This window comes from Cucurbita pepo, chromosome 16 (assembly GCF_057944985.1).
Source record: "Cucurbita pepo subsp. pepo isolate OVF chromosome 16, ASM5794498v1, whole genome shotgun sequence".
NCBI classification, from domain to species: domain Eukaryota; kingdom Viridiplantae; phylum Streptophyta; class Magnoliopsida; order Cucurbitales; family Cucurbitaceae; genus Cucurbita; species Cucurbita pepo.
In genome coordinates, this window is record NC_141813.1 from 1,386,832 (window position 1) to 1,399,893 (window position 13,062).

Genomic DNA, 13,062 nt, shown 5'->3' on the forward strand with positions numbered 1-13,062 from the left:
TAGTCGTGTCTATATGTCTAGAGACGTCATATTTGATGAAAATGTTTTTCCGTTCAAGAGAGCCCCCACCTAATTCTTCCCCAATCATGTAGTCGACGCATAATGCCCCTGATTTGTGCACCTTGCATTTGGGTAATAGCAGTACTAATTTGGAGAATGATCACATGCATATGTCTGTGCCTACTAACTCTTTGGATGCAGAAAATTTGGTGTCTACATCAGCTTCAGAATTGCCGCATCAATCCTCCGCATCGCTGCCGCGCGAATCGGCGTTGGTTGTTCCGCCAATGATTGGGGCCTCAACTTCTCCGCCAGCATATGATATTGCACAATGCCCGGTTGAATCCTCGGCCGCTGGTCAACGAACTGCTGTTGTATCGGTTGCTCCCCTCACAATGGCTGATACGGCTGTCCCCTCAAATGTGGATCCTGCACCTACTACTTATCTGTATGGTACTCGATTGAAGCACAATATCAAGAAACCCAAGGTGCTTACAGATGGAACAATAACATATTATGTAGTTCGGTCCTCTACCTCTGAACCTACTTCACATATTACTGCTATGGAGCATCCCCTCTGGCGTCAGGCAATGAATGATGAATTTCAGGCACTTCAAAAAAATAAGACATGGCACTTAGTTCCTCCTCGTGCTGGTCTTAACGTTATTGATTGCAAATGGGTTTTCAAACTCAAGCAAAAGCCAGATGGCTCTATTGATCGCTACAAAGCACGCCTGGTTGCTAAAGGGTTTAAACAGCAGTATGGCGTTGATTATGATGATACATTTAGTCCAGTTGTTAAGCCCACTACCATTCGACTCTTATTATCTCTTGCTATTTCTCGTGGTTGGGCTATTCGGCAGATTGATATTCAAATGCTTTTCTTCATGACTTTCTTAATGAAGATATTTATATGAAGCAACCCCCTGGATTTGTGGATTATCAACACCCTGGTTATCTCTGCAAGCTGGATAAGTCGCTTTATGGCCTTAAACAAGCATCGCATGCTTGGTTTTCTCGCCTTAGCTCCAAACTATTACAGCTGGATTTTACACCTTCAAAAGCTGATGTTTCTCTTTTCATTTTTAACAAGATGGGCATTCAAATGTATATCCTCATCTACGTTGATGACATTATTATCATCAGCTCATCTTCTACACCTACTGAGAAACTTCTTAGCAGCTTCAGGATGATTTTGCCGTCAAGGATCTTGACATTTTAAGTTATTTTCTTGGGATTGAGGTCCGCCAAACTTACAATGGACTTATTCTGACACAACATAAATACATTCAATATTTATTGTCCAGAACCAATATGCTCACCTCCAAAGGTGTGCCCACACCTATGCTTCCTAGTGAGAAGTTGTTATTGGATGGTGGTGGAAAGCTTTCGCCTGAGGATACTACTCGCTATCGGAGTGTCGTTGGTACTCGCCAATATTTGTCTCTAACACATCCTGATATATCAATCTGTGTCAACAGAGTGTGTCAGTTCATGTCCTCCCTGGCATCTATACATTGGGCGGCAGTCAAACGAATTCTCCGTTATCTACATGACACTATTGATATGGGTTTGTCTTACAAAGTCCAGCACTAATTTGTTGAGTGCCTTTTCGGATGCTGATTGGGCCGGGAATCCTGATGATCGTCGAAGCACTGGAGGCTATGTGATCTTCTTTGGTGGCAATCTTATTTCTTGGAGTTCGAGGAAACAATCGACAGTTTCTCGTTCTAGTACGGAGGCCGAATATAAGGCGGTTGCTGATGCCACTACCAAATTAATTTGGATCCAAGTTCTCTTGCGTGAGCTCGAGATCTCGCAAGCGCGAGTGCCTAGCCTGTGGTGTGACAACATTGGTGCCACCTACCTGTCTGCCAATCCAATCTTTCATCGACGAACGAAGCATGTTGAGGTTGATTATCACTTCGTTTGTGAACGAGTATCGACTCGTTAGCTTGATGTTCGACTCATTTCTTCCAAGGATCAGCTCGCCGATATCATGACAAAGCCATTGCTAGCTCCTTCTTTTAGCAATTTTAGGCGCAATCTGAACTTAGTAGTACATCGTCCAGATTGAGGGGGTGTTAAACGTAGAATAGATCATATCTGTATATAGTAAGATAATCTAGTGATTTACTAGTTTTTTACCAAATCTATGATTTACTAGTTTTTTACCAAATCTATGATTTACTAGTTTTTTACCAAATCTATGATTTACTAGTTTTTTACCAAATCTATGATTTACTGGTTTGTTACCAAATCTATGATTTCATGGTTTTGGTGATTTGTTACCAAATCTATGATTTCATGGTTTTGTCACCAAATCTATGATTTCATGGTTTTGTCACCAAATCTATGATTTCATGGTTTGTTACCAAATCTATGATTTAGAATGTAATCTTCATTATACACATCTATAAATACATAAGATCGTGACCCTAGGTCATTGTGCCATTCAACCTAACACACGGCACCAGATTAGAACACCTTGATCAGCCTAATCTACCTAGCATTCATAATTAAGCCTCCTATTTAGCTTACCATACTTAATTTGGCTAAACAATGGTTGTACTCCTTCCAAATGCTTTAAAAATGCAAAAATCAATTCTTAAATGGTCAAAAAGAGTAGAAAAGAGATCCAAAATAGGGGAACATGGTAAAAATTGATAAGCTGAGCCGACAAGCTGATCGGAGTTGCCGAGAGCTAGCAGAAAGTCACCAGGAAGCTGCCGAGAACCCGTTGGGAGCGGTCAGCTCAGTGAATCTATGGATGCGTCACATGTGAGGGGTTGCACTAGGCCGACAACGAGTTGCTTAGTCGAGGAACGAGTTTTCAAGGTTAGTCCGGGTTGTCGAGTTGATCTAGGTCACAAGTTGGCAATGCGGGTTTAGGCTGCGGGCTGTATATGTGTGCGGGTTACGCTGGTTATGGGTTTGGGTTGAGCTGGGTGCCCCTCCTTCCAAAGCTTAGTTCGGTTTCCAAACATAAGGCTTGAACCCGCACATTTTTCCTTTTCCAAAATGCTTCACATTTCTATTAAGTAAAATAACTCCACGACTTCATGAACATATAGGATGTGTGAGTGTAATTGATTTTATTTTCGCTTCCGTTCGACCATTATTCACTATATGAATGTGTGGAAATGGGTCGAATAACTAGAGACATTACACGATCATTTATTTCTTGGTACCCCATGCCATGTCCATCTCCGTATTGGTACATGCATTGAGCCATTCTAGCAAGATTTTTAGCTCTCTCGATGAACAATTGAGAAAAGATAGAATTCTCAACTTCAGCCTTATTTAACTTCTTCCATGTCTCATCAATCAAATGCCTTACATGCTCACGAGCTTTACTCTCTGAGGCTCCCGTGTCATTCATGTAACATTGTATCGATTTCGGAATATCACCTCTTTCTAACTCATCCTGAATGACATTTATCCATCATAGGATCATGTTAGTTGATAAAAGTTTCAAAATGTTAAATTTAATAACTTACACAGAATTTCATTAACTCGAAGATAGTTACCTACTCACATACTTAATTTTTAATTATGGCAGTTAAAAAAAAGGTTTCTTTTAAATAAGGCTTGTTTACATACCGATGATGTTCCTAGATCATTAGCAAGTCGCAAAATTGTGGAAGACCAACGAATTATATCAGCATATTCTACCAAGCTCTCCATGTCTTGGAGCGTTGGGGATGTCACGAAAGCATATGCATGAACTAATATAACTGGTCCAGATATTGAAATCCATGCATTGTCTAAATATTCTTCCAACATTGGTTTATAGCTAGTGTGATACCACTTAGCCTCCAACATATAAGCTTTGCACAAATCTGCCCACTGTAAAATTACGTAACAATTTTGTTGATCTTAATCAAAAGAAAAGTTAGAAATACTTATCATAATTAAATAAATACCGCTTTCTTAAGGTATTTAAGCACGTTAATTCCTTTGTCTCTTAGTGCTTCAAAAGCCATCTCATTGATAGAATTGTGGAGACTAAAAAAACATATTTTCATATAGTCAGGTAATTGATCCATTGCACCAACGTCCCACCTAAAATCATATTTTAGAAGAGGATTATATATCAAAAATCTTGAGATTTTTAATCCAGAAAATTTAATTATCTATTAAAAAATAAATGAATTGGTAAGCAAAATAATATAACAAATAGAAATTAACACCAAGATTAAACTTTTACTTATTGTCATAGATTTATCGTTTGCTTACCTCTCTATAGCGTCGGTAAAGAGCTCGAGTTCATCTAATGTGCCATAGAAATCATAAATATCATCTATTGTTGTTATTAATGCATTAACTTTTGTGGCCATTCTTCTAAAATATGAGAGCTCGGGTTCAAATCCAACACCCACTGTCCAGAAGAAATTTTCCATCAATCTATCTCTTGCAAAGCTCAACTTTTCGCCAAATCCAGTTCTCCTCCACCAACTGTGTAAACATGCTAATATAATTAAATTTATTATAACATATCAAATAAAATAAAAAGATTTGTGTATATATTTTATATATTTAAGTTGTCACAATGATAAGCCTATTGTTCTACAAATATGGCCCAAACGAATAAGACTAACTATAACTCAACACGCTCGGATCTAAAATCCAATTCAATGAATGAATGAATTAGATTCAGATTGCGTAAAGGCTATATCGAGATTGGATTAGCCTTTGAGAAATTTCCCAATGATGAGGTTAACCCATAAATAAGAGGGAACGTTAAAGTATTGATATAATTAAATTTATAGCAATCTATAGATTTAAGGCTTTTTTTTTTCGGTCTTAAAAATGTAAAAAAATGATCAATTTTTTCAAAGGAAAAGAAAATTTTTGAGTTGATATGTGATTTAAAAAAAAATCGATAAAAGTATATCATAGCTCATTATTGTCTATGCTCTAAATATGTTTATAATAATCTTACCTTGATGCATATTTCAGATCTTCTTGGTGGATAGATTGAACTCGATTGAAATCTAATTTAGCAATTTCGAGAAGAATAGGATTCATATCCACTTTTCTCTCGTAGATATCAACGAACCATCTTGTATCCAATCTTGACATTCGCCAATGTAAGGGAAACTCCAACGCATATCTAATAATGGACGCTTCATGTTCATCCTTGCACAATCTCATATATTTTTCGAAATAGTTGATTGTGAAATGTTTTGCTGCCTCTAAAATGTTCTCACCTTCTATACATAAGAACGAAGCTTCATACAAAGATAACATTCCATTTAAATCTTCATAGAGTCGTGTGCTAAAGTTTTTCATCTCATCGTTGTAGTTGTTGAAAACCTCTGTAAGTAAAAAAAAAATCATGAAAACATCATACATATTCACAAGTAATATTAAGTGTTCGAACAAAGTTAATACCTTGTGAAACTTTGAATCCATGTTGTCTTAGTAGTCTAAATTCAAGTGATGTTGCATACAAATTATTCTTTTTCCAATCATCACCTTCATATCTCTTTTCATATGCTCTTTTCAACGCATCCTTAATCTCATTCTCAAAATGATATGAGACTCCAAGTCGTTGTAAAGTATCAATTAGCTCGAGTTGCTTTAAAGGGTCGTCTATTATTTGGCTCATGATAATACCAATCTCTTCCTTTAGCTCATTCAAGCGTTCTACGTACATTTCTCCCTAAAAACATCATACATATCCACAAGTAATTGTCGAACTCTTTTCAAAATTAAATGTAAATAAAACGAAAAGAGTAAACAAACAAAAGATTTCTATCGTTCATACCTTGAATTCACTTTTTAATGATTCAATGTACTCAGGTTTCCAAATAGGAAGTTTGTAATTTCCAGACCGTCGTACAATAGTTTGACTTGACATTCGTACACCGCCATGTACTTTAAGAGAGGGAGGGACAAATGAACAATTGAGATCAAAAGAGACTCGTTTGATGAAAAGACTCGTCGTAAAAGAAGTAAAAGGTTGGTGAAGAGCCATTAACAAAGAAAAACGAAGATCAATGAAATCAAATTTTGTTGATTTATTTAATGGCGGTAATTCTTTAAGCGAAACGACCTAAAATATATAGATGATCCAATTATTGGTGTGATCTTCCATACTAGATTTGAGGCAATCTTATGTATATTATTTTATTATCAATTCATTCTTCAAAATAATATATAATGTTTTGGTTCGAACTCATCATTCTCCAACTTGCTATATTTATGAATTAAAAACAATATATTTACGTCCGCTTTCTAATTTTATGAATAAAAAAGGCAAAGATATTTATGTCAGGCTTCCTATTTTGTCGGCATGACACTGTTGAACTAATAAAACACATAATCATTGATGAACTTTAATTTTGTAAATCACAATTATATCCTTTGAAATGACTCCATCTATCCGGAAACTCGAGAATCCAATCTGACTGAACCCGAAATATAAGGGTTGGATTGAGTTGTATTGGATTTCGAATTTGGGTTGGGTCCATTTTTTTTTTTGAACCCGATCTGATTTGGGTTGGGTTTGGATTTCAAAAGAAAATGATTGGGTCAATCCGATCCAACCCGAAATTGAAGCTCAAAGGCCTAAAGTCAAAACCTAATCTGTCGACATTTCAAAATTCAATATTTACTTAATTAGCTTAAAGAAATTTAAAATAACTTCTCTCTCTCCTTCCCTCTATGCTATCTGCTGGTTAGCCACCCTCCCTCTCTACTCTCTGTTGTGGCACCCTCCCTTTCTGCTCTCTGCTTTAGGCACCCTCCCTCTTTTGATTCTCTCTCCGGCCTCTGCTCTCTACCTCTGTCTCGTTATTTTCTTATATGATTCTCTTAGCCTCTTCTCTATCTGTTTCTCTCTCAGCCATACAAACTTCTCATCCTCTTCTCTCACAACCTCACCTCATTCCCTTTTTCTCTCTTTCATAGCCTCACGCCAAAATACAAACCTTCAGCCAAAATACAAATCTCTCTCGACACTCAGTCTCTTACAAGAAATTTGATCTCAATAGCATTCTCTCGCATTCTTTGTCTTGTTTCTCTCTCGCGCGCCGTCTTTCTCTCTTTAGTCTCCTGGAACGCCATCATGGGTAAGTTTTTTCTCTTTTTGTTATATCCCCTTGTAAATACTGATTGTATATTTTAACTGTGATGCATTCTATGGTAATTGTTCATATTGGGTTGAATGTTTGAATCATAATACTTCTATTTATTTTTTATAGATGGAAAACAATAGTGCAACTGTATGTGCAAGTAGCTCTAGTAATTACAATGCATCGAAGCCACCATTGGCTGCACAATCTGAATTTAAGAAGAAGAAACCCAGTAAATCAACCGCGTGGGATCACTTTACAAGATTAGAGAACAATAATTAGAGGTGCAAGTGCAACTATTGTTCTAAGGAGTATGCTTGTGACACTCATTCTTGTGGAACTAGCACGTTATGGAAGCACTTAAAAAATCAATGTAGAAAGTACAAGGTGGAGGACAAAGGACAAACCACTCTAAGTTTTCAACGTTCAATAGATGGAAGGGGTGATAGTAATATTGTTACTTCATTATTTAGTCAAACAAGATGTAGAGCATCATGTGCCAAGATGATAATTATGGATGAGTTGTCCTTTAAGTTTGTAGAGAATGAGGGTTTCAAATTATTTTGTAGTAATGCATGTTCTACGTTTGACCCTTCGTCAAGAGTAACCATTGCTAGAGATATATTTAAGCTCTATCTAGAAGAAAAAAAAAAGAAGTTGAAAGATTTTTTAGTTCGTCATTCCAAGCGGGTTTGTGAGAAGGCTTAGAAGTTGGAATTCATTTGTCTTAAATGGAGAAATATTACACGTTGTGCTCACATAATTAATTTGATTGTAAATGAAGGGCTTAAAAAAATGCATGACTTCATTTCTAGTGTTGGCAATACTGTGAGGTATGTTAGATCATCCCCCAAGAGATTGACAAAATTTAAAGATGGTGTTGAACAATAAAAAATTAAATGTAAAGCACTTGTTTGTTTGGATGTGGCGACTCGATAGAATTCCACTTATTTGATGTTTGATCATGCCTTGAAATTTGAAGAAACTTTCAAAATAGTAGAGGAAGAAGAATTATATTACGTTGATTACTTCAAAGAGGGGATCATGGAAACAAAAGAATAGGGCCACCAACCATTGATGATTGGGAAAACGTTACCGTGTTTGTAAAGTTTTTTAAAGTTTTCTATGATGTCACTACGAAGATAAGTGGTTCTTTATATGTAATTTCTAATTCTTATTTTCATGATCTTTGGGGTATTCAAAAACTTTTAATTGAGTAGAGTACAAATGTGAACTCTGTTTTAAGTAACATGAGTCAAATATTGGGGCTTAGTGAAAAGAATTAATAAGTTGATATTCATAGCAGTGGTACTCGACCCTCGTTACAAATTGGATTACATATCATTTTGCTTTTCAAATATTTATGAAGATGCTATGGCTAAAAGTGATGGTGGATGACATAAAGAATTATTTAATTCTTTTATATGATTACTACAAGTTTTATGATAATGCTCAAGATCATCACCCATCTGAATCAAGACTCACTTCTAAGTCCATGAGTATGGAGATGGACACAATTGATGAAGTGAATTTGAGTGGTTTAATATTAGTATTAACAAGATACAAACGAAGAAGAGAAGAGCAAAATTCACTCGAGTTAAAGAATGATGTGGATCGATATTTATCTGACCCTAGTGAAGAACTTATGACAATTTTGATGTTTTGGCACAGTGGAAAGCAAATGAATTTAAATATAGAGTTTTATCAAAAATTGCCCAAGATGTTTGGGCCGTTGCAGTGACTGTAGCTTCTGAATCAGCATTTAGTACGGATGGAGGATTCTTGATTCTTTTAGGAGCTCTTTGACACCTAAAACAGTGGAAGCTCTAATATGTACACAAAATTGGATCAGTAAAAAGTCAGCATCGTTAATATTCCTCAACAACTTGAAGATTTGGAGATTTGTTCTAAGATTGAGACAGGTAACTTCAAATCTATTTACTGTCTATTTGTTAAGATGTATTCTATATTGTTATATCATAATTTATATTTTATTTTTTAGATGATTTAAGACCCTCCGGCTCCAGTAATATCATGCAAGAATAATTATTTTTCAATGCAAGTAAAATATTTGAAATTACGATATGCTCTCTCCAAACAATCTTAAAACGATAGTAATTGTCAAGATACTTTTTTTTTTTTTTTTTTTTTCAGGAATTAAGAATGCAATAGAGGGTTGGATAGTTTTAAATTTTTAGGCATTTTGTTGAAGGTTTAACTTTAGAATTAATTCATTGAATATTCTTTACATATTTATACGTGAATTTTTTGGCATTTTGTTGAATGATTATATATTGTGAATGTAGATAATTTAATTAGATATGATAATTTTGGAATTGATTCATGGCATATTCTTTACATATTTACAGGTGATAATATGAATGCAAGAGAGAGTTTGATACTTTTGATCTACAACTTATAGATAGTAATTGTTTTATCATTTTAAGTCATACAAATTAAATTTTTTTTTGGGTCAACCCGAACCCAACCCAAAAATAAAGGGATGAAAATTTTTTTGGGTTGGGTTGGGTTACCAATTCAACCAACCTGAACTTTTGGGTTGGGTAAAAAAAAATCCTTCAACCCAACCCAACCTGGACCATGTACCCCTACCCCATCATATCATAAAATTCACTTTTTTTTTTTATTATATTAATAACTATTTCTTGGGATAAATGTTTTTTCTTTTTTCTTTATACTTCTTCAATAATAAACATCGAGATGACTCATCGTTGTCTTAAAATATTAAGATGCTAATCCATATTTGAGTTTAATTTCTATTTGGTTGTATAAAATTTTAGTTTTAGTTTTAATTTTCATTTAATTTTCTTGTCTAAGAAATGTCACTACATACATGTATTTAATAACATACGTGAAAATTTAAATAAAACGTTTCAAACCAAGCAATGGACCTATACGTTTAGTTTAAAGCATGAAATGAAAATAACTTCGTCAAAATAAAACTTTAACATAATGTTTGAGTGCGAAAATGAAAAGTCACATATAAAGCTACTAACCGAAAACAATGCATATTGCTATTCTATCTTAACTTTCATGGTCGGTAATACCCCAAAATGAAGATAATTAACTTCAATAAGAATAAGTCACTCAGGTAAGACTTAAAGGATCCAAGGAAAGGAATTACCAAATTGAAGCAAGTGATTAGGGTCTTAAACAAGCCATTGTTATACCCTAAGAGTAATTTTAAGAATTTAAGACTTTTGGAAAAGGACCGGAAAGGGAAAAATAAATAAATAAGTTTAAAGGACAAAAAGGTCATTTTACCCACTCGTAAGGAATTTTTTAGATTTTTAATTCCTTATCTAAAAGGAAATTTAAGATGCTCAAAAACGAAAAAATGATGATCAAGAATTTTAAAAAAAACTTTGGATATTTTTGGAGAAAAATAATAATACAATATTCGAAAAATGGAAAATTACCAAAATGTCACTTAAGTTCCACTTAATTATGAAAACCATTGAAGAAAAACTGCAAGCGGGTTTGGGTCGAGAACCGTCCATTCTAATGAAACGATCTGTATTTTTATATCGAACCATTACATTAAACGGAAATTTGGATATGTTCAACAGCACTCTACATTATTTAGATCCAATGGTAGAAATTTAAAATAAATGTCGGTAGCACCCTCATCGGAGTAGATATTTTTTACGCAACTTCTAGAAACATTTAAAATAAAAAGGAGAAAATTAAGCACGCTCCTAGAACAACCAATGGCAGTGCAAACTTGATCTGCAGATAAAAAGTTATGAACAATGTTTGAAGACAAGAATACGTGATGAGAATTCCTAAAACTCTATTTTAAATCTTTTTCTTCCTTGGATTTCTTCTAAATTTAAGGGGTATAATTCCTACGCATTCTATATGGTTCCAACAAGTTTGGCTAAAGAATGGACTAGAAACATGTTTTCTGCTAATTTTTGAAGGTTATAACGTAAGCTATAGAGCGGTATGAAATTGATCTCTACTTCTTTTTTATTCTTCATCTCTAAACGTTTTATGAAGAAATTGAATCCATTCGAGGTATATATGGAGCTTTACAAGGGCAAAACAAGAGGTATATGATAATACAAATCTGTGATTTTTCCAACAAAGCCCAAAGTCAAAGGTCAAACTTTGACCAATAAACGTCAAAGATAGCCACGTGTTGACCTTTCTACCCTTTGTGATCAATTTGGACCCCTTATAAACGGGTTCTCATGAATTTCTTTATGGCTCCAAAACTAGACTAGAAGTTGAATCTAACAAAGAAAATTTGGAATAATTTGGATACCGGAAGCTCGAGAAAGAAGGTCTTGAACGTCAACGACGAGATAAGTAGCCATCTTAGACTTTTCTTAAAAAATACTCGTAGAAATCATTTGGAGTTTTGTATGAACCTTAAACATATGAATTAAGGATATAGGAAAGAAAAACTCAAAGAACATAGAGTTAAGGCTCATCAAATTTCTCAGATTTAAGTAACATTAAAATAACTGAATAAATGAGCTCCGTTCCCCACGAAATTTTAATATGGAGCATATTATAGCATGTTAAGATTATATATGAAATTTGGTGGTCATTGAATAAAGATAAGTAGCTAAACCAAGTAACGGTGTAAAATGATCATAATGTCCCTAAGGTAATTTATGTTTGATTCATGATGTAAATGACCTCGAAATGCTATGAAACTTTTTATTAGACCTTTTATGGTTTTTGATAATGGAGTGAAGTTTGAAAGATATTGGAACATGTTAAATAGCTAAACCAAGAATTAGAAGTAAAATGATCAAAATACCCCTAAGACACTATATGTTATTTTGAGTTCTAAACATACTCTAAATGACTCGTTACTTTTTATAAGGTTTAGGTTTTAGGTTTTGCTGGTACATCACTATTACCGCTACATCAAAATACCCTTAGGTACACTTTGTAGTAGGGGTGTACATGGTCCGGGTTGGGTTGGGTTGATGGATTTTTTTGACCCAACCCAAAAGTTCGGGTTGGTTGGATTTGTAACCCAACCCAACCTAACCCAAAACTTTTCACAACCCAACCCAACCCAACCCAACCCAACCCAACCCAACCCTCTATTTTCGGGTTGGGTTCAGGTTGGGTTGTCAAAAAAAAAATTTTAAGTTTTATTTATCCACAATTTATAATTATTTGGATACAATCTTAGATCAAAGATATTAAAAGATCATAAACAAACACAAATCAATCCATAATTATTCACACAAAAAAAAAAAAATCAAATAAAAACAACACGTGAAAATTGTAACATACTAACATAGTTCAACATTGTTATAAAACTAAAGACGGTGAAATGCCAACATAAATTGATTAAGGTCGGAAAAATATAAGGATATATCATGAAATTAAATAAACAATCAAAATGATTAGTTTAAAGATATGGTATATAACAAAAATAAAAGAAAATATAAAAATATTTTAATCGAAATATGCTTAGTTATGCGTGACCTGATAAAGATAGAGAGCCCAAAACTATTAAGAAATATATATATAGTGATATAATAATGTTACAACAGATATGAAATAAATACATTAGAATTTAGGTTTATTGTCTTAGTTTAATAACACAATCTTTAAATATATTTAAACTAATTTGGATTCTCTTCCGTATTTGTTATCCCACTTATCATAAACCCTATTCCTAAATTAAATAATTGTTTGTTAGTTTATTTATCTTAAATAATATATTATAATTTATAAATATTGAATTAACATTTGTTTCAAAATAACTTAAAAGTAGGTATAAATCATAATTAATAAATTGTCATAAACCATATTCCTAAATTAAATGGGTGTGTTAGTTTGTTAATTTATTAAAAATAGTATAAAATGTGTGAATAGTTACATTTGTTTTAAAATAACTTTGATATATGTTAAATCATAATTAATAAACTTATCATAAACCATATTTCTAAATTAAATAATTGTTTGCGAGTGTTTTATCATAAAC

General features: G+C 33.7%; 1 protein-coding gene across 1 annotated transcript; it reads right to left on the reverse strand.

The window, feature by feature from the left end:
• Positions 1 to 2,384: 2,384 nt before the first annotated feature.
• LOC111777120 (terpene synthase 10-like) lies at positions 2,385 to 6,024 on the reverse strand. The gene is made up of 7 exons (XM_023656574.2): positions 5,774 to 6,024; positions 5,398 to 5,668; positions 4,946 to 5,321; positions 4,240 to 4,458; positions 3,927 to 4,065; positions 3,604 to 3,849; positions 2,385 to 3,427 (listed from the first exon to the last, which is right to left on the reverse strand). Exons 1-7 carry the CDS (start codon positions 5,981 to 5,983, stop codon positions 3,119 to 3,121), a joined length of 1,770 nt encoding a protein of 589 aa, XP_023512342.2. The 5' UTR covers positions 5,984 to 6,024; the 3' UTR covers positions 2,385 to 3,118.
• Between the last annotated feature and the right edge of the window lie 7,038 nt (positions 6,025 to 13,062).